Source organism: Trachurus trachurus, assembly GCF_905171665.1.
Source record: "Trachurus trachurus genome assembly, chromosome: 1".
In the NCBI taxonomy this organism is placed as follows: Eukaryota; Metazoa; Chordata; class Actinopteri; order Carangiformes; family Carangidae; genus Trachurus; species Trachurus trachurus.
This window is the reverse complement of record NC_139891.1, coordinates 20,031,214-20,056,687: the sequence shown is the minus strand read 5'-3', so window position 1 is coordinate 20,056,687 and position 25,474 is coordinate 20,031,214. Positions and strand designations below refer to the sequence as shown.

At 43.5% G+C, this 25,474-nt stretch overlaps 2 protein-coding genes across 2 annotated transcripts in view; one reads left to right on the top strand and one right to left on the bottom strand.

Annotated features, from left to right (window-relative positions):
• tmx2b (thioredoxin-related transmembrane protein 2b) overlaps positions 1 to 25,474 on the top strand; it is an 81,897-nt gene that overhangs the window by 16,544 nt on the left and 39,879 nt on the right. The window lies entirely within an intron of this gene.
• Positions 551 to 25,127, bottom strand: zdhhc5a (zDHHC palmitoyltransferase 5a). The gene is made up of 12 exons (XM_083979807.1): positions 24,737 to 25,127; positions 17,800 to 19,851; positions 14,006 to 14,127; positions 13,474 to 13,631; positions 12,716 to 12,888; positions 10,866 to 10,968; positions 10,571 to 10,662; positions 10,219 to 10,345; positions 9,588 to 9,696; positions 9,340 to 9,449; positions 6,283 to 7,409; positions 551 to 4,367 (listed from the first exon to the last, which is right to left on the bottom strand). Exons 2-12 carry the CDS (start codon positions 17,961 to 17,963, stop codon positions 4,130 to 4,132), a joined length of 2,523 nt encoding a protein of 840 aa, XP_083835933.1. The 5' UTR covers positions 17,964 to 19,851; positions 24,737 to 25,127; the 3' UTR covers positions 551 to 4,129.

Sequence of the window (25,474 nt, the reverse complement as noted above, 5' to 3'; positions counted from 1 at the left end):
ATAGTGGTAGTCAAAGGTAAAAGGTCAGCGTGACCTCACAAACATTTTTTAACCATAACTCAAGACTTCACACAGCGATTATGACTAAATGTCACTCCAGATGTTTGTATTTAAACAGGATGTAACCTGAAACTAGTCTGAGCGGAGGAGGCAGCTGATTCTAGTTTGTTTAAAAAAAAACTGATCATATACTATGTGGAGTCTGCAGAAATGTAAAGCTGATAGTTAACATGTCAGCAGGTCCAGCAGACAGTCATAACTGTTTACTTGCTTCACTATATTCACCTGAAAACCCTTTAGAAACGATGTAGAAGATACAGTACAATGATTTTCATTGTTGAGACAAGGACGAAAACACAACAAAACTCATGTATGAGCTGTTGTAGTTGAGGTTGGGTTTCAGTCTCATTTGAGTATGCAGATAAATGCAAACTACAGTAAAATGCAGGTGAATGCTTCTCTGAAACACAAGGGGCGGGGTTAAACAACTTCAGCCTGATTGGTCTGGGGGAAAAGAGCGACAATGTTTTCACCTCTTCGTTTAAAGTTTATTACCAATAACCCGGCCCCTCACCACATACACACATCCACTAACACATTCACACACATTAAGCTGTACAGTACACATATTTGTCTTTTCTTTGAACGTCGTTGCTAAAATCCACCTCCAGCCCACCGTCTCCATCTGTGTCCGCAAGTTACAGCAACAATAGAAAAAAGAAAAAAAAAACAGAGCAAAGCATTCACCACAGACACAGGATTCTCTCTCTGGTAATACCACATGTGCTTCATTTATTTTACCATAACCGGTCATATTGTTTGCAGCGTTGAGCACTTGTGCTCCTGTGTCGTTCTTTGTAGTCAAAGACTACTGGTTTAAAAAATGGAAACCTGAAGGCGAAACTCCAGAGAAAACTGACCCAAGTTAAACATCATACCTCTGCCCATCATGTCTTGCCATTATTACAATGTGGTGCCAAAGCAGCTGTTAAAACAAGTTCATGGGACTTTTTTTTTTCTTGTTTTCCCGTGAAGGAGCTCCAAGTTGAGTGCAGCAAAACACTGTCGGATAACATTTCCAAAATCCCCCAGCAGCTGGAGGCGGCTGACGGAGTGTGAAATCAACAGATATGTCGTGTTTAGCAGGTCAGAGGAAGACTTGGTGCACTGGTTCACAAGTGTCCACTACATCATCCAAGACTTAAGCAGCTTTAATTTTGACCTTTTAACACATTTTCTCACACGAGGAGCCTCATCTATAAATGTTCACTTGATCTTACGCTCATTAACCAAAATTACCACTAAGTCTGACTACAAGTTTTATGATGATTAAAGAGCAGCAGGAAAGTCACATCTTGTGAGTGATTTATCTCTGCTTGTACATTTATTTTACTGAAATAAATAATATATTACTTGTGTAAAATTACACATTTTTCAAGTGTCTAATAGCAAGACTTTTCATAACAACAAAAGTATCCTATTTATTCCTAAAATCTTGTTTGTTTTAACAGTGGCCAAGACTGTGCCGAGGAATAGAGATCATTTTCTTAGCAAAGACGCGACTTGACAATAAGAGCATCTTATAAATGAGGCGTCTGGTCTGAGACAATCCTGTCCAGGACATTTAGGACATTGTGAATGAAGCGTCTTCAACTGTTGAACATCTCCCAAAACCAATCAGGAGGGCTGCTTTCATCTACTTATCCCATCTACGAGACACCACACCCCCTCGTTTTGAGTCGGTATTAAAAACTCTTCATTTATCACTAGCTATATTTCCATATAAATTCATATAAAACAATTTCAAATTAAATAGGTGAAAAAAATGACACTTATATTTTCAAGGCAATTGCTCAAGGAATTAATTTTCTAGAAAAAAGTTTGCCTTTTTTTTTTCTTCTTCCAAAGGAGCCCATTAACGACAAAAGGCCAAAATATGATTTTCTTCTTTCTCCACTTTAGTTTCCTCACTTCTTGTTTGTTCAAACAACGACATGGTCCACAGCCAAACACAGTGGCCTATTAGTGGCTAGTAGTAATAGTAGTGCATGCTGCTGTCCGGTATGAATGCCTTTAAAAAAAAAAATCCACATTTAAAATCACATCATCCTGTACAAACATGGAATCATATTCACATCTAGGGATAAACCAACATATGAATCATAGAAAGAGGGAATCAGTATTTTGTTTTTGTTTTTTTCCATCACATTTTTCTTCCCTCCATCGAAAAGGCAAGTCAGTTCACGCAGCCACACTGATCAACAGTTCATGGGTGGAGCACTTCTCTCTCTCACTGGTCGATTGTCACGCCTCCGTGGATCCCACAAACCGCTTGATTATCGACCCTCTGCGTTGTCGTCGTCATATTGTGCATTTTCCGCGACGGGGTGGGAGGCAGCGAATGACACCACGACACGTTAGCTGGGATCCTGACCTCGGCTCCATGCATCGCACAAACACAGCTAGTGTTCCTTGGTCAAATGAAATAACACCACGCTCCATTTGGGGGAGGCTTGTCACAATGAATAGGGTTTAATTAAAGGGTTAGTTGGGGTCACCTGACGTGGGGTTGTGTGAGGTAGTCGTGCGTAGACAAGTGTGTCACCTGCAGATCAGGAGAAAGAGCACGGAACAACAACATGTGCTGCTGTGCAACCAACAAAGCAACACTATCCTTTAATGCTAGTTTTCTACATCTGCTCTGTATCTACTGGGGGTGTAATGAAACATCGATCTACATATCGACATATCAATTCAGTAATGAACAAGTCAAGCATCAATCCAAAATGAAAACATCGACCAGTCATCGATACATGTCACCCTTTGTGAGACACGATTTTATTTTGAAATTCCCCTGCCACTTCTGAGATGAGTATCACTGCTGTAATTTTTATATTTCATGTGCAAAGACATGTGTAGCTAATTACTAAGGTCTAAAAGTATTTAGTTTAAGAATCTAAATAGCTCGACACTAAAATCCTGCTTGTCACAGATACTTCTCGTTCCTTCAGTTTTATTTTGTAGAATGTGAAACTTGTAAAGTTCAATAAACCAGAATAAATCAGAGGCCTCTCTTTTAAAGTGAATAACATTTAAAATTGTGGTTGAGCTCAGAAATGAAAATGTCAAAAATGAAAATTCAGTTAGTTTTTGTGATTGTGTTAAATCAGCACATGATTTCATCTTGTATCGATCACTGGTCCATGAGTCCAATCCAAACAAAATCAACAAATATCGAGTCGTTGTCCATTAGAATTTATATAATATCAGAACTTGTGATTTCCACCTCTAGTATCTACACAGTACCTCACACATCCCCACATCAAATGACCCAAACTATCACCTTAACAACTGAGACCGGAGCTCGTGTTAGAAAGCAGCTGTGACTCGAGTCGATATGTCTGCACAGTTGCTCCATCTATGGGAAGCCCTTAACCGTGAGTGGACTCTACCTTGATTTTGATCGGCTGTGCATGGATGTGTCGATTATTACTGAAATTAAAATCATCGTTGTCGTCGTCATCGTGGGGTTGTGTGTTCAGTTATTTCTACATGTGACCGTTGAACATTAAATCTGGGCACTTTTTTTTTTTTTTTTACCGAAATGCAGAGTCAGTCCAAAAGTGCTGCTTCTTAATCCCTGAACTAGAGCCCCCTGGTGGCCCCAGCGGGGATCAGACTCCTGACCCTGGCAGTGGTAATGCCTTGCACTGCTATTACTGTACAATGTAACACCCAGACCTGACCATGCTAGTGCCTCGTGCTACCTACTGAGCTACAGTGATGAGAAAACCCACAAAAATTAGCCCATTGGTTCCTGATCCAAAAGAAAAAAAAAAAGAAAATAGTCTTGTATCACCCAGTGCCGGAGAGTCCTGTCTTACATCAGTCCCAGTCTGGATTATCGAGGTGGATGTCTGGAGGCAGGACAGTCCAGTCCAGTACAGTTCAGCCCCACAGTCAGTTGGCCAATGAGGAGTAAGATGTGGACAAACACAGGCTCCACTTGTCCTCAGGTGTGTGTCAGTGTTTTCCTGTACGATGAGAGGAGACAGCAGCCGTCTCCTCTTCGTCTCATTGGTCCGCAAGCTGGAGGCCGGCTGGCTGCTGCTGCTGCTGCTGCTGCTGCTCAGACTGAAATCTCATAGGTGGTGCCCCCGACGCCAGTCACCTTCTTCACCCCGCCGCCCTGGGGCTTGTGGGCAGGACTCTGCATCAGTGCTGAGCCGGGGTAGGCCAACCCGGGCCGGGCGGACACGCTGACTGGGTGAGAGGGAGAGGAAGGGGCGGAACAGGAGGAGGCGAGGGGGGAGAAGGGCTGGCCACCGTTGGTCCGACTCAGAGGTTTCATCTTGATTAGCTCATCCCTGGTTTTGAAAAACACACACACAAACAAAAAAAAATAAACAAAGAAACGATCAGCGTGACAGTTGAACAGGAAGTCGTAAAGAAAGATGGAGGTGTCGGTAAAAAGGTGAAATATTTACATATCACAGAGAATGCAATTTGTTGAAATGATGATGGAAAAACAGTGGGAACTCTGCTTGTTTTCACTGATGGATTCTCATGTTGGCCTCATTTCTGAAATCCACTTTTCTACCAGGACAAAATGGTGAGAAAATTGCAGCAGGGTTCATTTAGTCTCTTCACTGAACCAAACAGGTTTGGTGTGAAAGCACCTGTCTACCTGTTCGAGCTGAAACCAGCCAGAGTCATAAACTGCTATTTTTAGTTCACAGGGTCAAAAGAACATGAGGGCGCACACACATGTTCTCTTGTCTCCATTATTTTGTATCAGGGGAAAAAACACAGTTGACAATAACTAAAAATGTTTGTGCTGAACTGGAAACTGAAAAGTGTTAAAACCCTGTGGGACACACAGTGGATATCACAATCCGTTCTACTCAGGTCATCATAAACACATACGATCAGGCCGGGAACACACAGGATGTGTAGCGTGAGCGTGGTGCTGTGGAGCATGTCGATGTCAAGAATTTATCTCTAGCCTATTCTTCCCATGCAGCGTCAACGACCTGCTGATGTCATATTGACATCCTAGCAGCAACATTACATGAAAATGACACCTTCCACTATCGCTGTCTCTGTCCAGGCTAATCTGAATATGACACAGATCATTCATCCTTCAGCTATACTGCTTATAGGTGCAGGGTTGTGATCCTAGCCAATCCCAGCTGACACAGGGCGAGGGTGGGATACACCCTGGACAGGACGCCAGTCTATTATGAGGCCGACGCACAGAAACAAACACACTCGCGCCGTCACATTTGCGTTTTGCAGTCGCCAATCGTGTTGTGCATTTGGACTGTGGGAGGAAACTGGAGAACATGCAAACTCCCCTGAACCTTCTGGCTGTGAGGTGATATCATACAGACATGAAATATATGTTTTAACTATGTTATAGCTGCATATGGAGACAGTGGCACTTTTTTGGTTTTCTGTCAGAAATAACTAATAACTCGATTTATAATGAGACGGAGCTGCAGCAGAGAAACACTCGGCGACGTCACCACCATGCTCAGGCAACGCAGGCAGTGTGTTCCCACCGCTAAGGTTCCTGTGGTGAAAAAATGCAGCAGTACAAACTAAACCCATGCAGCTGTGGACAAACATGAGCGGATGATGGAAGAAACACAGGACAGAGACACAACAACATGTCAGGAAATCAAATAGTGTCTCGTGTTTTCATGCAGAAGTCTGACTGAAGGCAACGTCTATCTGTTGCTGCCTCAGTGTGGTCAACAATCAGAGACTCCATGTGCGCCTGATAGATGCATTTGTTTTACTTCTTGAATGTTTCCCCTCATTAATATCTGGAACTTTTGCTTCTTTCATCTGAATTTATCAATGATTCTATTGTTAAGTTGGTTAAGTTAAGTTGAGTGAGGAAACATTCATCTGTCGTCTTCTGTTGCTGGTGCATCACGTCGAATGTGACACTTATCTAGAAGCACTGGCACAGAGTGATGTTGAAAACAGAGAGTGGCAATGATGCAGAAGACGACGAGAGCAAACAGGCAGAACACGGCATCGCACATGTAACAGAGAAACCTCACAGATGAATGAAAAACAGGCAAAGGGAGAAGAAGGAGGAACTCACAGGAAATCTGGCAGGAGGAGGAGGAGGAGGAGGAGGAGGAAGAGAGAAGGGGAGAGGAGGAGGAGCAGTCAATCAGGTAGTCAGGTTATCAGGCGGGCGGGTGATTTTGTTTTCAGGGTTAGCAGCAAACCAATCGTCCTGACAAAGGCGGAACTCATACTCACTTCGGTGCTTGTATTCCTCCTCCTCCTCCTCCTCCTCCCACCCCCGCTGCGTTTGCTCCGGCTGACGCCGAGGCCTTTCGGACCAGCCGGTACTGCATTTCGGCAGCGGCAGCGCTCGAGTATGAGAGGGACTTGCCCAGAGGTGGGGGGTGCGGCGAGCGGGGAGGGTGGGTCGTGGAGGTGGGGCCCAGCGGCGTGTCGGTGGAGCGAGTGCGGTAGGGGTAGGCGTGGTGGGTGGGCGCGTGAGGGGCGGCGAAGCGGGGAGGGCGGGAGGCGGAGGAGGAGGAGGAGGAGGAGTGGTGGTGGTGATGATGGGCGTGGTGGTGGTGGTGATGGGAGTGGTGGTGGTGGTGGTGGTGGGGGAGGGGCGGGGCCGAGGAGGAGGGGGGAGCGGTGGCCTGACTCCCGGGCGGAGGGTGAGCGCCGGCGTGCGGCTCGCCCAGCAGACGCTCCCTCTCCGGAGGCGGCGGCGGGGAAGAGGACGTGGTGGAGGAGGACGATCGATGGAGGAAGGGGTGGTGGTGGTGGGCGGAGCGGTGGTGGTGGTGGGGGGACTGCGAGGACTGGGAGTGCAGCTCGGCGTCTCTGTGCTGCGACGACACGAAGGGGGAGCTGTAGCCGCCGGCTGCTGGCGTGCAGGGTCTCCCTGAGGAAACCTCAGGGGCCGCTGAACCCACCGCCACCCCCTTGTCGAAATCATCGCCGCCAGCCAAGAGGTTGTCGTACGACAGGCTTCCATTGCGAGACGCATGGTGAGGCGGGGGCGTCTGATTGGCTAAGCTCTTGAAGCTCGCCGAGGTGGTGTTCGCCTCGGAGACGTGGGCGGCGCCCGCCGAGGTGTGCGTGGAGCTGGAAGATCGCGACGCGATTCCTGAGAGGACGGTGGGGTCGGAGAAGGAGGGGTACGAACGCCCGCCGAGGGAGTAGCCAGGGATGCCCCCTCCTCCCGCCTCCCTGCCCCCCTCCATCCTCTCCCCGGCGCCTCCCCCTCCTCCTCTGTCGGACGCCGCGTCCCTCCGGTCCAGGCTGGGCTGGGAGCGGAAACCAGGCTGCTGGCTGGCCTGGAGGAGAGAGGAGGTGGAGGAGGAGGAGTCCCTGGCACTGCCAACGCTCTCTCCTCGACTTAGCTGGAGGAGGCAGGAGGCGAAAGGAGAGAGAGGAGGGAGGATGAAGGAGGGAAGGAGGAGGGAAAAGAAACGACAAGAAGCTGAGCAAATAGGACCAGAGACCCCTGGGAAGTTTTGCACATCTGAGGCCACGTTGGCGTTAACCTGCGTGCTCAGTGTTCAGCTCTAAGCGTCGGTCCACACCTGCTTTTAAATGTGACTCCATTGACCACATATGATCTGATCCAACTTCCCTGTTTTATAGCAAATAAACACGTATGTGCTGTAGATTTTATCTGACTGACAGTCAGGCCTGCTGTCGTGGCTCGTGTGTTCGAGGAGTTAATATATATAAATACATGCCAGTAGAGTAGTTGGTCCTTTTATGGTGTCAGGATGCATTTGTCTTTACTCTGTTCAAAGAATGTGGACGGATGTGGTCCAGACCACCTCTGAATGTGGTTCTGAGTGACTGGACCTCAAATGCATCCTCAGTGCGTCTTGGCTGTGTTCACACCTGAGCTTAGAGCTGACCACTGAACAGATGGATGTTAATGTAGCAGGTCTGAACGGGGCCTTAGTGAACTGCTGCTGGACTAAACCTCCCTGTAGTGACACAACATTGCAACCGTCACAGTAGTATGGGGGCAGATTTATTTCAGTATTGTTTGAGTGAATGATTTTACAATCTGTGTAAAAATGTGTCATCTCAAAATATAAAACACCTCCAAAGTAGGATTTGAAAATGCACAAACAAATTTAAACTATCTATGAATCCTTTCCTTTTAATTTAAAAATAAATGGAAATAATTTTCATTATCTTCCCAACATTTACAACTTTGGATTTGCATTTACTGACTTTTACTGACTGTGATCCCCTACTTTCCACTTTTCAAAGTAAAAGCGCACAGTCTTTCTATGAGGTATAAATGCAACACGTGAACTGTAAACAAGTTTTCTCTCAGGTGGTGGTGATTGCTGCTGGAGAAGCCACCTTCAGCCACCATTGTCTTTGAAATAACAATACTTGTAGCCCCACATCTTCGAGGCAGATCGGTGGCTGGAGCTGGTTCGCGTGTGAATTTCAGAAGAGGAAAATATGTGAAACAAAAGCTAGGATGTAGGACATAAAAAAAAAGGATGCGGACTCATAACTCGGATGTGCTAAAACACTGCACGCTGTTCTGTTATTTCCTCTGTATTCTGGATGTTTAATGTGTCCTAAAGATGGCTGACTTCTGTCTGACGCATCAGGGAGTATTTTCTCAATAAGACCGGATCAGGTCACAGGAGAGTGAAACGTCAAAATGAAAGTAATCAAAGGGTGCTCATGGGAAATTACTGGAAAATGGGAAGAGGGAGCTTTTAAAAATAGTGTCTGAGCTACAGGTGAAAAGTTTCCTACAGGAGAACAAACAGGGAACTAAAGAGGAGAATCCTAACAATATTTACACACATTCACCAGGGGGTAAGACATGGACCAGACATGGGTACAAATACTACAGCCAGCAGCAGTGCAGATGCGTTCAGGTACAGTCCTTTTTATTGGAAAAAAAGCAGCTGGTTTTAATGTTGTGGCTGATCTGTCTGTTATTCATCATGTCAAACAGTATTTCACCCACGTCCAGAGCAAACAGAAGGGAACAGGAAACAAAGTTAAAGTGAAGATAAGAGGAGGAAATGCTTTCAGAACAATCACTTACTGATACTGATCAACAGAAAGCCACTGAGAAACCAAACCAAGATGGCCGACAGGAAATCAAAAAGGGAAAAAAAACAAAAATGGAGACGCGTTAGATTGAAATTAAACAGATAAAAGAAACAGAGACAAATGAAAAAAAAAAAAAAGCTTCTCTGCTCACAAACACACGCACACACACCTCAACTCTAAAGACACTGTGTGTGTGTGTATATACTGTATATACTGTATGTGTGTATGTCCATGTGTTACCTGGTTGGCGTAAGCATGTGTGAGCGCTGTGTGGTTCTTGCCAGGGCTGTAGGTGGGCCTGTATTTGTACATGGTGGGGGTGGGAGGGGCTTTGTTCAGAAGACTGCACTCTGCAGGAGGAAGATAAAAAGAATACACCACAGTAAAATCATCAGATAAGTTTTAAGTTTCACGACAAGAATCTGAGACTGAAGTTTGTGAGCAGGTCAAAGTGTCAGAGATGGAGCAGTGGGTCAGAGAGCTTTTACCCTCCGTGTTTCCTCTGGTGATCCCAGGGTAGCGGAGCTCGGGTTTAGGTGGAGGTGGAGGCTCGGCATCACACGACTGGCTCTCCATCATCTCCAGACTGGACCTGGACTGGAGGGAGGAAACGACACACAGATAAAAATTAAAGACAGACATTGACACATTTAGTCGACTGGCTTACAAATTATCCAACATTACACCAATATTATCAATGTTAAATATTCGTGCACAGGTTAGGAGAACAGTCAATTGATTTGTTTGTAGTGTAAAAGTGATCTGCAGTCAACTGAATTCTTGACTGCTCGTGACCTGACTAGGACGTTCGTTAAAACACTGAAACATTGAATAGTTTCAGTGTATGTATACATTTGCACATTTCTTCTATTCACTTACTTGTTATCATTATTACAATTTTATAGTTTTTTACTGTGTTTAACAACTGTGACAAAGCAATTTCCCTGAGACAAAGTTTTCTTGCTGCCAGATGGACTTGCTTTTATGCAAACTTATGCAAACGAGTCCACTGCAGATTTGAATGGGAAGAACAGAACCTGGCGCTCCTTTACCAGCAGGCCGGAGCTGCACTTGTTTTCTTTAGTTTGTGTCCATGAGCTCCCGTCCCTCCGTACTTACCCGGTGCAGGTCTCCCTGGATGCCGTTGTCCAGGATCTTTGCAGCCAGCTGGGCCTCTGTCAGCTGTGGCCGCAGAAAAGGAGGCTGTACACACACACTCTGCACACACTTCTTCCTGCCCAGATACCTACGGAGAGCACAAAGACACACTGAGTGCAAAATACAAGTAACACCTACTCCATAAGAGCAACCCTCACCAACCCCTGCAGACATAGTTCAAAACAAACAAATGTGGTTTTCACATAAAAAAGTCTAATTTCCTCAGTCATTATTTTCAGACTATGAAATGAATAAACAGGAAACCAGAGAGAAGTGGGAAGACAAAAAGTAGAAAAATGAAATGAAAATGCACCTGGGTGCCTGTGAGCTGCAGAGGACATGAGAGACATTCTTCCAGCAGCCATTGGTGAAAGGGTTCACGCCTCCTCTGAACTTCCCCGTTACCTGAAGAGAGGGAGAGAAAAAATTCATTGTTGGATAAACATTCAAACAATGAAACTCATGTATAAAGGTTGTTACTGTGTCACAAGTTTTCAAATCGATCAAATTGAAATCATCAAAGGTGTTTTCTATAAACATGCTTGAAAGTCATAAACACTGAAATCTTGTAAGAGTTCATGTATTCAGCACACATATTGAGACGGTACCTGTTCATTTGTTGTTCTGCCTCTGGCCACCAGCACTATGTGGAAACCTGTGAGGCCGGCAACAGGGATGAAGAACAGGCCTGCAACGCACATTACAGCCAGTCTGAGAGCACGGGGTCAAGGAACAACTTCAGAGAGCTGGGCTCTTTTTGAAAAGTTTAAATAATCTCCTCCCCTGACCACTTTTCTTCAATTTCTATAGAGAAGGTCAAGTGACCAAGGAACGATGTGAAAGAGAATTCATGAGGACTTGGACTGTTTCTGCGGATTCTCTCTATGTCCTTTTGTGACTGCAGCTACACTTTTTCTTAATAAACTTAGCTAGGGGGGTGACCCCGAATGGTTGACGATTCATTGATTTGATTCGGAGGAGTTTGATTCGACTGCTAATTTCGCCATGGCATCATCGCAAAATGTGGTTATGAAAAAAAGTTTGTACTAGTCTGACTATATGGGGCTTCTCACTGCTGCTGAACATCCGATTTCACACATAATTTCTTTTTGATTTCTAATAATATAGCCCATTTTAAAGACATCACAGTGGGCACTCAAGCACCGGAGCACCCAGCTCGCTCTCTCCCTCTGTGTCTCACCTCATTTCATGTTGTTTCTATTCAATGGAGGGGAAATTGAATTCGGGCAGAAAGTTTTATTTACAAGATTAAACTGAGTAATGTGTTCTCTGTCTATCGATCGTACAGCAGCTGTACACACACACACGCATATGCACCCACTACATACAAAAAACGGCGCTGTCCATGGTGCTGTAACACTCGACCCCTGAACCAGCAGTACAAGCACTGATGTGCATACCATGCCCACACAACGATGGGACAAGTTTTCATTCTCCAAACACACTCATTAGTTCACAACACAAACTCATATACTCTTCGCTTCACCGTCCTCAAAAGAGAGACAGTGATGCATGTTGTGCACGCAAGCCGAATGAGTGAGATCAGGAAAAAGATGAGGGAGATTGTCCTCTTATTGTTATCTTATCCCAACTGAAGAATTACATTTGTTTATTCGGGTGTTTTAGCTCTTTTCTCCAGAGCGGAAAAAGACGCAAATGAGATCATGAGTCAATGAGGAAAAAAACAACATGATTCGACAATTTGTCGACTAAAAGGCAAAATCTGACAAAATCTGATTCGACCATGAAAATTCTCAGTCAGGGACACCACTAAACTTAACTTGGCTTATGGACATACATCCTCCATTCTTAACCATGGAAACAAAATCAACATGATTGAAAAGTTGAAATAAGAAATTATAAACGAAAAAGAGAAATAGAGAAAGTTGAGTTATTAAAATTATAATAAAACAGAAATAAAAAACTGAGAAAGTCATCAGAATAAATAATATTCAAGTACAAAGTGAGTATAGAGTGTTTGACAGTTTCTATACATTTGTTAAAAAGAGGATATTCAATTTAATGCTTTACACAGTAAAAGGGGATTGAATGAAAAACATTCATGTGGCAATAGTGTTTTCGTTATGATATTACAATATAAATGTAATAATACAATACAATCTGCTTGTTCTTGATGATGGCTCCTGACTGAATTTAAAGAGAATACATCTATATTCATTGATTTGGGCTTCAGTTGATCAGACAAAGATTCCCATCAGTTCTGGATCATAAAACAGCCACTCTGTTGTTTCTACATTTACAAGGGTCTGCTGAGGTCAAACTAAAATGGGGCATCACTTTAACTGTCGCTGTAGAAAATAATTACGGGACTGACTTGTCTTCTCTTCCATAAAGGAAGCTCCAGTGTTTCAGTGAAGCTCTAACTGCAGAGTGTCAGCAGGAAACACAAAAACACAAAACGGTCCTTAAAGGATACGTGACAATGGCGTGCAGACGGTCAATGGTCTGCCGGTGGTAGAGGATGAAGAGCAGGCCGAAGCCGAACACAGCCATTATGTGAGCCGTCAGAGACAGCAGGAAGAGGAAGAAGTAGCGATAGTTCCTCCTGCCAATGCAGTTGTTCACCCATGGACAGTGGTGGTCGAAGTCCTGCATTATTATGGTTTGAAGACACAGAGGTGAGAAGAAGACGACCACATTCATTGCTTTTAGGTTAAAAAGCTACAACTTATATTTGCGTCAGATAACATGTGAGGTGGCAGATGCTTTGTACAGAAATGTGTCTTTAACCTCTGAAGTGTTTTATCTGATGCGGAGGTAACCTGGGTTTGTAGTCCTCCCTCCCCTCAGTAGTTGAAGGCAGAAGTTCGATCACATTCAACTATTTAAGGTTGATACATTGAGTATATAATCCCATATATCACCTGCCAATAGTCCATAGTAGAGCACCTGGTCTCAACCTGATCTGAGAGACTGTTAGAGGCCAATCAAGGATATTGTTAATGGACTAGTATCAATTATACATAGCCTGATCATTAACCTAATGCACCTTAAGAGAAAACAAAGTCGACATGTCATTAATGCATCTGAACTGCTGAGTGTTTGTAACCACAGTGTTATTTATCCAATGTGGGGATGACGCTGGCTGGCATTGGAAGTTAAAATGTAGCCCTGTATATGACTCATGTCCCATGTAATTCTATGGAAACAGATGACGGGTGAGTGAGAGCGCACCTCCACACAGTTGTCACAGACGGAGCAGTGGGAGCATCGTGGCGGCCGGTAGAACCGGCAGGTGGAGCACCACTTCATCCTGACCTGGATCCCTCTGATCTCCACCGTCTTGTAGAGGGGAGCGCGAAAGTCGTCCTCCTTGTCTTCGTCCTCCTCAGCTGCAGAGAAGGAGACAGAGGTCACACACAAACACACACACACACACACACACACAATCACGTGTTAGACTTAAAGTTGGCCATGAAGAACTCATGAGTCATCAGAATACGGAGGATTCAGTCTTAACATCCCTCCCATTTTTCCACATGTTGTTACCATCTCACTGTAGTTTTACGTATCTGCTCTCAGGCTTCTCTCCTGTGCTCTAGTGACAACAGGCCGGTGAGCCAATCAGGAGAGATGAAGCTCTGAGCCTAATAAACACTTGATTTCCATTGGAGGGGTCTTAAAATCATTCATCTAATCAATCATCTCACACTTGGCAGCAATAATAAACAGACTAGTACATCCATCCATCCATCCACGTAATCACCTCTGGGGAAGATGCCGGGGTCCATGAACGTGGCCATACAGAAGTTGGCCAGAACGAACAGGAAGATGACTCCATTGTAAATGGGCACAGCTACAGAGAAACGCTCCGATAACCACGGACACCTGAAAGAGAGGAGACCAGGACTATGTAACATCTTATGGTTAATTTGTCATGAAAGTAAAGCAGCAGACAGACCGGAGGATACAGAGCCACTTGTTGCTCCATTTACAGAGTGATATTTGGGAAACAGATACGTTCACATATTTTTTTGGATTGGCATTAATTTGGGGCACTGTTATTTCATATGTGCTTTGATGTGAAATTATCACACATGAGCTTTACTGCCAGTTTGATGTTTGTATGGAGCCACTATAATTACAATGTCCATCAGGTTCAGATCTGGAAATGTGCACAATGATTCAAAGTTAAATGACTCAATAATCAAGTGCTTTAAAGGATAAAGGTAACACTTTATAATACGTACACACTATTAAGCATTAGTTAAGCATTAATAAATACTGAATTCTTCATTTATAATGCATGGATACTCATTAGTATGTTTATAAATACAGTTAGTGCTTATCTATGAGGGGCAAAACTTTTTTAACTGTGTTTATAAACTAGATACTAATGAGTATTGGTGTGTTATAAATGATGAATTCAGTATTTCATGCTTAACTAATGCTTAATAGTGTGTACTTATTATAAAGTGTTACCAGATGAAGTTTCCAGTTGAAAGAAACACTTACTAAACTACTCCTACTAATGAAGATCTAAGAGCAGCTCACACATATATGGTTAAAATTTCCAAAAACTCATTCAGACCACGCAGTGATTTGTGTAACCATACACACACACACAAAGGTGTGTCTTTTTCAACCACTTCCAATCAATTCAGTAGTTTGGAGTCACAGAAAAGAAGACCCATGGTTTACAAGCTATGCTTCTTCTCTCTCCTTTTCAAATATGTCATTTATTTATTTTTTCTGTGTTTTATTATTATTTTGCTTTCTCAATTTTCATTTCTATATTACGTTGTGCAAAGAATTTGTTTAGTAGCAATTGGGAAGTCTTGTACTATTTGCATATTCTGAATTAACAGTACAAACAAAACAATTGGACTATTGGACTTAATTAAAGCAGATATCAGTGGAATGTTTTTGTTAATATAAGTCCTAAATAGTCCTATTTTCCGTCAGCAATCACTTACATGAAGTATTTCAGCCTAAACACGAGTCTCTCCGTCACTCTGCTCTGCTGTAACCCGAGGAGAAAATTTTCCTTGTGGGATACAAGTGTTATCCAATGAGGAGAGAGAACGGCATGAAGGGCTGTGTGTGCAGCCAAGGGATGCGCGTGAATGTGGTGACGTAGCACGAGGACCAATTGATGCCTGACAAGGGCGGGGGCTGCTAACTCATGGTGCGTTCAAAGAAACTCGTACTTTGTGTTTTTCCTTCCTGTGAAGTCATACCAGTTCGATCTGGTACGAGTTCACGGGTCGGAAGTTACGAGTGGCCGTTATAGGGAACTTTCACAGACAACAGGATGGTAAAAACACGAGCTACGGGTTACCTGGAACGCTACCAAGTCGTAGTTGTGACTTGAAGCTGTAACTTACGGTTTCAAAAGCCTGCCTTGAACGCAGCATTAGCCGAAACGGCCGTGAAGCTGATATCTGCTTTAATTACTCATTTAGATTATTGGTTACTGAGTACAGAATGTTACAATAATGAAGTGGTGTGAAAACACTCTGATGTGATTGTAGTTGTTTATAAACTAAATCAGTGAGGTTTCTTTGTTATTTTTGTGTTGTGTTGGATTAATTCAGTGGTGAGAGAGTGAGAGGAGATGTGAGACAAACTACATGGGAATAAACACCAACAGACTCGGGGAGAAAGAAACTGTGAGAAGCTGGATGATGGGCTTTTGTCAGGGTGACAGATGTTGGCCTATTTTCTCCTCACTAATCTGAAGCACAGCCTGCCCACCACATTACACACACACACACACAGATTAGATTTTCTCACATATGCACCCACAAATACACAAACAGGCCACACACACTCACACGTGCACGCGCGCACACACACTCACCTGTCAATCTAACTTTCTCACATCTAAACACGTGGTCCCTCCGACAGACAATGCTTTGCACGTTCCCACTCTCAACCCTTTTTTCCCCTGTTCACACTCTCACTCTGACAAACCCAGTGTAGTGTCAGCAAGATTAGTGATGACGGTCTGTAACACCACTGACTTAGCACTCTGTCAGAAACACTCGCAGGGTGTGTGAAGGCCACACTGAGGCAGATACTATATAATGTTTACATGTAAAAACTGCATCGGTTCAGTCCACACCAAAGGATTTAAAGTTGTTTGTTCCAGACTGTATCTGTGGCCCATACAGGACAGACATGCTAGGCCTTAAAGGGGATACGCCAACATTTTTTTTCGTGTCTTGCCTCACTCCCAAGTCCATGACAAGCAGATAGACACCATCCTATCGACTGTGCGTGCAGTGACAAGGGAGATAGAGCCCGTATCGCCCATAATTAGCTTAGCTCAAACGCTGGAAGTGCATAGGTAGTGTTAGCCTGCCACATTATCGACATTTTCAAACATTTTTAGCCGAGAAAGTAGCCGTTTAGATCAGCAGTGTGTCGTTAATTTGTCTATACCAGCTGTTTACAATTTTGTTCGGCCGAATTCGGCGCTATTCAAGCTAGCCGTTGCGCACTTCCGGTTACTTTCACAAAATAAAACACCAGTTGCCCTTTACATATAGAAAACCATGACGATAGAATTTGTGCTTTTACTTTGAAATAGGAAGCTAACCTACCCTCGATGTAGCTAGCTTGAACCAAAATAAACCGTCTTTGCTTGAACCCTCCGTTTTGACCGATCTCGTCCCGTTACCGGCATTTGACCGCTCAAGATGCCTTACTGGAGAGTTTTGTCAGCTCTGAGACGAAGATCGGTCCGTTTAGAGTTGCTGAAGAGTTTCTCTGATGACTTTGGGTGGAGGCAGGCTACCATTACCGATACACTTCCAGCATTTGAGCTAAGCTAATTACGGGCGATACAGGCTCTATCTCCCTTGTTACTGCACGCACGGTCGAAAGGATGGTGTCTATCTGCTTGTCATGGACTTGGGAGTGAGGCAAGACACGAAAAAAAAAAATTTGGTGTATCCCTTTAACTTACATACTGCCTTTTCTTCTCCGATGAACAATGTACATTCTTCTAAAAGAACGGCAATGAGCAAAGCACAATTAAAATGTAATTTTGTAATGATGAAAATGCGACAGTACTTTTACTGTGCAGACAAAGTCCTTCAAGTTGTCAATATGAGAAGAAGCAGTGATACACACAGGTGAACTCAGGTACAGAAACACCCAAAAGTGATATTTAGCAAGGTGAAATGTGACCGATATGATCTCAAGACTACAGTGAAACTAAACCCTACCCTAGACCAGCTGGTCTTCATGTGGAGTCTCCATCAACCAATCTGTCTCACTTTGTTACAGCTCTGTTCATCTCCAATCTGTGGTATTTTTCAGTTTTTGTGACCGAAACATTGATCTTTTTTGCCCTTGTTGTCACCTCACAACTTAACTGTATACTATTTAAGGTAAAATTTCAATCTTTATTCAGAAAAAGTATAATATATTTCAGGCCTGTGTGTGTGTGTGTGTGTGTGTGTGTGTGTGTGTGTGTGTGTGTGTGTGTGTGTGTGTGTGTGTGTGTGTGTGTGTGTGTGTGTGTGTGTGTGTCTGCCTGATGTCACTTACGTAAAGCAGAAGAACAGTGTGGTGGAACCAACAAGGAAGAAGGTGGCTGCCGACACAGGGACGTAACGGGAGGGTCGCAGGGGTCTGCTGGGCGGGACCACGGTGTGTGGGAGGGGTGATGAGGATGGACCCCGCCCTCCACTCTTACTGCTGCCACCTGGCATCACTTCCCGTGTGTGGTATGGTTTGTGTCTGTTCAGCAACTGCTATGCCGAGGAATCTGTCATTCAAAGTCAAATATTTGTCCAGGCGTATAGACAGAAACCGGAACGGGAGCAATGGATTGGCAAAAAGAAAAAAAGAAAGTAAAAGGAGATGTACGGAGGAGATGGAGGAATAAGTGAGGGAGGGTTTGTTGTTTCAAGGGTAAAAGAGGAAAAGGTTTCTCTGCACCACCACACTGAGATGGGAGGAGGAGTGAACGCTTGTTTTCTTAGATTCTTAGGTCAGATCTGATCCACTGTGTGTGAAAGATTAAAAGAAGCTTACAGGTCTCTCTGCCTTAAAAGCCTTGTTTCCCTGTTAGCCACAAAAACAGGTGGTAAGGCGGGATGAACAAATAAGCCACAGATTATATAGAGGAAAAGAGTTGTAGGCACATCCACAACACTAGCTGAACTGTGTCCCGCCCAACATGTCAATTAATTACAATATGCGCCAATAAGAGACTGATAATTGTTACACTCAAAAAGAAAATCAGTCTAAAAAGACTTAAACTGCTTCTAAATGAATAAAGGCTTGGTGAAAAATCATGATAACAGTGCAATAAAAAATATGGCTGTCAGATGTAAAACTAAAAACAAAAAGTATTTGGACCCTTATGTTAAAACACAACAATTTGGTTGATGTAATTGGTGCAATCAAATACTAAAATACACAAAACTGGTCCAGATTGGTTTGATTGGTCTGTAAATGGGGGTTTTCGTGAGGTACCAGAGTTGGCAGAGGTAAACCTGTTTTGGTAGGAGATCGATCTATAAGGCGGAGCAGAAGCAACAGCAAGAAATGAGATAAGGATGAAAAAGGGAGTAAAAAAAAAAGCTTAAAAGAAACAAGTCTGGGATGATAATGTAAGTTGGCGATCTCTTCTCCTTCCTGTGTCTTTCCTCGGCTTAAAAAAAGTGCAGATCAAGACCTAAAGTGGGAAATGGGCTTGTCCAGCTACGTCGTCTACACGAGGAGACTGTCCTTTTCACTCAAAGTTTTCAGCACCTGTCTGTGAGAAAAGGTCTTGTAAATAAAAAAACGATGCTCCTTGTTGGAGAGGGAGATAGTTTGCTCTCAGTCCAGGTCTCGTACTATAAACAACAGTCTGTAAGCGGGCCAGTGGAGTAACCTGGTTTTCCTGTGTCGGGGCATCCCTAAACCCCGCCGGTGGCTGATTTAAACCACCTCACCTGCCAGCTGCACCAGGGATGTGAAAGCAGGAAGTGATAGTGTGGTTCTTCTCTCCAAAAGATCTGGGGGGGAATCCAGTAGAACATCCATCAGTATCCATGAAAATGAAATAGTTGAGACAGATCTTAAGTTACAGCGTTGGTCTGGTGTGCTCCGGTGTTATGTTCACAACAGATAATGCCATTATCTTATTTATCCGCCCGTAATGGCGGCATAGAACAACTCAGTTCCTTCAATTCTTATCTTCTTCTTCCACTGTGTTGGTGGACAACCGTGCCTGTCAGTTACGTAACCGTCAGCCTCCCACCAACAGGCCGGTTTTCTTCTCTGCCCTCGTCTCCAGGGATTTCTAAGGCCTTCGTTCTGCTTCCTTCGACCCAGCAGAGAGCACTGAGGCTTGGATAACACGCGCCCACAACAATCGCTCAGATGGTCCAGCCTCTCTGGTGCAACGGCCCAAAAAATGACCTCATCAGAACTGTGGAAAACTGTAGCTTTTATGTGTCGGAGGGGACTCCCCCAGCCATTTATGTCTTGGGGATTGGGGAATCCTTGCAACCGTGAGGATGGAGGCCTTGTATGGAGGAAGCACAGAGGTGGCCCTGCTGAAGTACAACAGGTCGTTCTGGTTGAAGGTTGGTCAGGATGCTGCACCTACAATCATAAGGAGAGGAAGAAAGGGATGGTCAAAGAGCGGATACAGTACTCCAGTGTGTAGACAGCATTTACAGGTGCAGTATATCACAGGCCGGTTTACAGGTAGTACAAGGAGCATGTAAAGTAAAGCATTTACAACGTCAAAGGGAGCGACATGAAATCAGGTGCGCTGCATCACGTGAAGATATTTGAGTCTGCATCATGAACCTGTTACAAAAGGTAGAGCCAAGAGCCAGACAACACCCAATGTTATCTTTGAATTGTTTTAAGTCATCAACTAGTCCATCAAAACCTCTCTACATTCAGTGTCAGTGTGTAACAACCAAGTGGCAGAAAAGTGCTGGGCGGTAAAGGTTCAGTCTGGGCTGCAGCGTGTCCGTGAATAAATGTTTCAAGAGAAGCTGAATGTTATAAAATCAGACATCTAAACAGAAATCATGAGATCAATCCTTTAACACTGTGCCTTCAACTCTCTCTTGTGGATGTGTGAAGCTGACACAGCAAGAACTAGACATGAGCATAGGTGTTTTCTAATCGTGATTAAATAAAATATCTGTGGTTTGGAGAATCTGGTTCAAACATTTCACATGCTTGAAGAGTTGATCACTAAAAGTGTATGCTATGCAAAAGATAAAAAATAAAACAAATTAAATGGTCAAGGATGTCATACTGACATCTAAGGTGTATTGATTGTAAACAATTCAGTAACACAAGAAAGTGTCCATCGGGTGCCAGCTGCCTCTGAGCTGCTCAGTGAGTTAAACTGTTAAATTAGTAAAGATGACAAGTCATTTTATTTCATTTATCATCCTCTGACACCTGCAGTGAAATGCTGCACATGTTATTAGTCAGAGGCATGTGTGACGTAAGATGCGGGACAGTGGACTGTCCTCAGCAGAACTTCACCTGGACCTTGTGAATGGAAACGACGCAGGGAATCAGTGGTGACACCCAGCCCGATTATTAACCTGGCTGGTTTGGATGAGAAAGGAGGGTGGAGACCATGAGGGGGCTGAGGGTAGTAAAGCCAATTAGGGATGTAACCCAGTCACCTTTTAAGCTAATGAGAGGTTTGAAAGTGTGTTACAGAAAACAAACGGTAGTGCAGGTGATGGAGGAAGGAAAGCAGCACTGAGTACAGGGAGAGGTTTGCCATAAGCTAGTGTGTTGTGTTTAAAATACAAAACTGCATTAATGCATATTAAATCTGTATGTATAACTGTAGTAATTATAGTTCCCATCCCACCGACTCCCTCTCGACTTTTTTCCCTTTCCCCTCCTATCATATAATTAATTGTGGATTGACTCCTATCCCGTGGGAAACCCACAGGATTCCTGTGACCCACAGGATTCCCAAAAAAATTGGCAGTCTCCTCCAGTCTGGGTGGATCCAGCATAACTGCACCACTGCTGAAAAGAATTATAGGGGAAACACTGAAAATTGCATAAAACCACAGCAGAATGGCAACATTTTTCTGTTTCAAGTTATTTTTGGGGGCATTTTTGTGGAGATAGACCGAGTATGTAGCATATATGCTCTACAAGGTGAATGACTGGGCACCACCCAGAATGATGTTGAAATGAAACCTAGGTTGTATGTGTTTGTGCCTGAATTAGCTGGCATACTTGACCAGAGGTATGTGTAACCACCTTTTTAAAAAGGTAAACCAGTCCAATTTCAAATTTCTGTTTAATCTGGAGATTAGTTTCTTCTTCATCCTTAAAACAGGAGTGACGTGCCTCATTTTACCCTGTCTGAACGACAAGAGGTGGGTGTTATCCGTCAGATTAGATATAAAGGTGAAGTTAACCCTGTTTTTGTAATGCTAAACTGATTGCTGGGGTCGACACACTTTAGACACTTTCAAAAAGCACTAGAGACCCAAACAATATATGTGAAAGTGGATGCTTCACGTAGGATATCATTGACAGGGTTACCTCCCTGCTAAACTACCATGTCACTACACACAAGTGAGTTCAGCTGAGTGAATCACATAGAGCTAAACTTGACTTTGTTTTGTTGGGGGATGAAGGCCTGAAAATGCTCAATATCAGGTGTACATTTAAACAAATACTGATATACCAGAGAGACTGCCATCCCCAACAGTGCCATGATGTGATCCATTAGAGAGAGGATGACTCACTCTGTTGGATCTGATGAAAACTAAAGAAACACTCACATTGCACTTGTGGTTGTACAGAGGTGTCACAATGTGGAGCTTCTTCCCTCACAAACTATCCTGAACATGCAAACAAAGGTGTCTACAGCAATGCTCATGGGCTTGTTACTGACTGAACTATCAACGAGTGTGATGGCTGTGGCAACATTTGTTGTGTTACCTCCTGAAAGTGATACTCCACAGCATCTAAGAGCGTTGAGTTTTACAGAATCTGTATCTTTTCAACATTGGTGTATGAACGTTGACTCAAAAACTGGTTCGCCCGATCAATATTTCACATCACACACACATGTTCTGTATACTATAAATCCTTCACTGTAAAGCCCGACTCACTCTGCTGTTCCCTGGTGTACCTGTCCTAAACATTTCCTTATCGTTAAATTTATATTAAACCTTCTTCACCTTGTCTCATCCTGCACATTATGAATTGTAAATATTATATTGAACAGAGGAAAATAAAGTATTCTATAAACTATTTATAGGAGTGGCTTATAAACCAAAGCCCTCCCTCAATGTCATTGTCCATCACAAGTGTTTGACTGTAAATCATAAGTCAATTTGGTGAACATCACTAAACCTTAGGGGCAATAATTAGTTTTTTCACACCCAGCAGCACTGGCAAATACATCCTTTTTGAATTAGTTAATTGGTTAACCACTTTAATTTTCACATCAACTTCAAAAGGAGGTGCCTGCAGTCATTTTATGGCTCCACAATTAATTGAAATATTATTGGGTGGGGGAAATGTAGTAATAGTGCAAAATCCAAACATGAGGAGTTGCATTTTTTTGATTGTGGTAAAAAGCCATATGGTTAAGAAGAAAGGGAATATGTCTGATTCAGTGAAAGTGAAATGTGAAGATTACCCATTCCACCCTATTTGTGACTCATATCAGAACAGCAATATCACTTGCTCTATGGCTACACCTTCAAAATCTAATCTTAATCTTTGAATGGGCTAAACACACATTCAGGTGTGGGACAAACCATAGTACACACATGCACCTTGTCATGCAAAATAACAAGAGTACAAGATGTTGTTCCTTGTTTCTTCCCCAGTGATCAGCTAAACTTGGCACACTGCCACAATGGACCATGTTATGACATGTCAAGACTAACATTATGGTTTGTAACTCTATCAAATGGACATTGTACTGCCAAGTGGCACGAGGACAAATACATCTGCTTTGATTGGTGTTCAAAAAAAGAAAAAGAAGACGCTAGGATCATCTTTCGAAGGTGCAAACAACTCAATAAATCCCAGTCTAAACCACTGAGGCCCTGCACACACAGGATGAGATGATTCACCTTAGTAAGTGCTTTCAGTGAAAATATCAAATACTTATTTCCCCGTTATTTGAGCAATAATCTACAACACCAGCATCCTCATTTCATCAGGCAGAATCTATAACCACCAGTGGTGTACATGTTAGACACAGTAGCATCCCCCTTTCATCTCAAAGGATCCTATAGCACCAGCAGCACCTACAGTGTATGCACATGAGCGCTGGGTGTGTATGGCCCGCTGCAGTCACGGCAGCATCAGCAGCAGCAGCAGCCAGAGCCTCTGTATATGCACCAAACCCCACAGAGGAGATGGTTTCTCACCGATGCATGATGCCAACAATGTGATTTCACGACCACAGCTCTCCAGTGCTGGATCATTGTGAATCGAGTTTTTCTTTAGAGGAAAAAAAAGCTATTTCTTTCGTTAATGTAATGTAAATAGCTTCCTAACGCCTTTAGATGTATGCAGAGGATGCTTAGCATATACAGCTGAGCCAGGTGACACGCAAACACAGCACACACAGTGTATTAAGTCAAAGCGGCCCGGGCATCGCTTGATGATCTGACAGCTCAGCCCCTTAATAATAAGATAATATGATGTGCCATTATGCATTTACAGTGAGGCGCTGCCAAAACTGCACCGACAATCTCGCTGTTTTTATTTAATGGGTGTGATTAAGCAAAATGTAAACGCGTTTTTTTTTTTTCAACATATCATTTAAAACCATTTTTCCTCCATACTTGTAGGGTCCAGTGTTTAAATGGGCACTGCAATAACGTTATATCCGCTAAACGTGCAGTGGGGGGTTATTACTATTTAAAACAGCAGATATCTGCCCGTGTATTGAAAAACAAAAACGAAATACACTTTAAAAGCATAGAAATAAGCGATATTGTGCCCACATTGGACAGTAGGTCATATTGAAACAGGGGTGGGGACGCGTGGCTCTGCTAAGTGGAGACGATAGTATCTTTAAAGACACTGTGATGAGGAGGAAAATGAGACTGCTTAACATTCATTTATTAATGTTAGCCAGCTTCTTTTTGTTTTTGTTTTTTAACAATGCTAATTAATTATCGCAAAGTCCGTAAGGATGACCGACCGACCGTAGGCTACATTAGGGTGGAGATGAGCAGCAGCACGATCATAGAAAATGTAGCTATAACAACCGTCACCACGGCTACTGTGGGGAACAGAAATACATACATAAAAAGGGACATTTAAACCAAAGTAAAAACAAAAAAACACCAGTCCACGGTAAAACAGCTAGACAAGTCTTGGTGTAATGTTTCTGTGTAAGCTGCTTTTCCATAGAGCATTAACGTTAGCTCGTTAGTTAGCCTGTAAGCTACTCAGGTCTCCATTGGTTAGCACGGGGCTAAGCTAACAGCGGTCTAACGATTCATCACCTCACCTGAGAGAGGGAGATGGAGAAAAAACATCAGGGTCCAAACAGGATGTCAGCCTCCAAATGTGTTATTATATCCTCTTCGGGTTAAAAAAAAAAATCCCCCCACAGAGAGAGACAGTTTAGCTTTGTGCATCCAGTTATTATCCATGCGAGAGTCATTGGTAAAGTGCAGCTCCGGGTCTCTCTCTGCTGGTTAGCTTCCCCAGCAGCGCCGGGCTCATAATAATAAATGGTAGGGGAGCTGCTGCTGCTGCTGCTGCTGCTGCTGCTGCTGCTAGTGGTGGTGGTGGTGGCCAAGCACCGACACGTCTGACGTTGTTTCACTGACTCCAGGCAGCAGCTATCTACTGGGTAGCTGCTGCTGTGTTTCCTATAACTTCTTCAAAGTGGCTTGTTTCCGTGTGCAGGCCAGGCCGCTCCGCCTGTACGGAAGTGGAGAATAAAAAAAAATAAAAAAAAAATAAATAAAAAAAACAGTGGTGAATAATAATAACAATAATAATAATAATAATCCCAGGAGAATTATGTTCTGTTCTCATGTAGCCATAATAATAATGATGATGATAATATTAATATTGGTGTTGGCCTACTACAGATTACCAGAGGCCGTTTGCCAGTGGTAGAGAAACTCCTCTGCCAGGGTCCAACAGCAGCAGAAATGTGAGCCCGAATATGAACAGCTCTGATTGGACGACTGGGCTGTCAATCAGGCCACGAGCGTATTGTTATTAGTTCTTTAGT

Bases quoted from the DNA above. Each gene is read 5' to 3' on its own strand.
- zdhhc5a (XM_083979807.1), bottom strand. From the start codon at position 17,963: ATGCCAGGTGGCAGCAGTAAGAGTGGAGGGCGGGGTCCATCCTCATCA. The intron at 9,697-10,218 runs GTAAGTACGGAG...TCCTCCCTCCAG, and splicing joins TCCAGGGAGACCTGCACCGG to TCCAGGTCCAGTCTGGAGAT. The intron at 7,410-9,339 runs GTAACACATGGA...TGCCTCCTCCAG, and splicing joins CACATGCTTACGCCAACCAG to CTAAGTCGAGGAGAGAGCGT.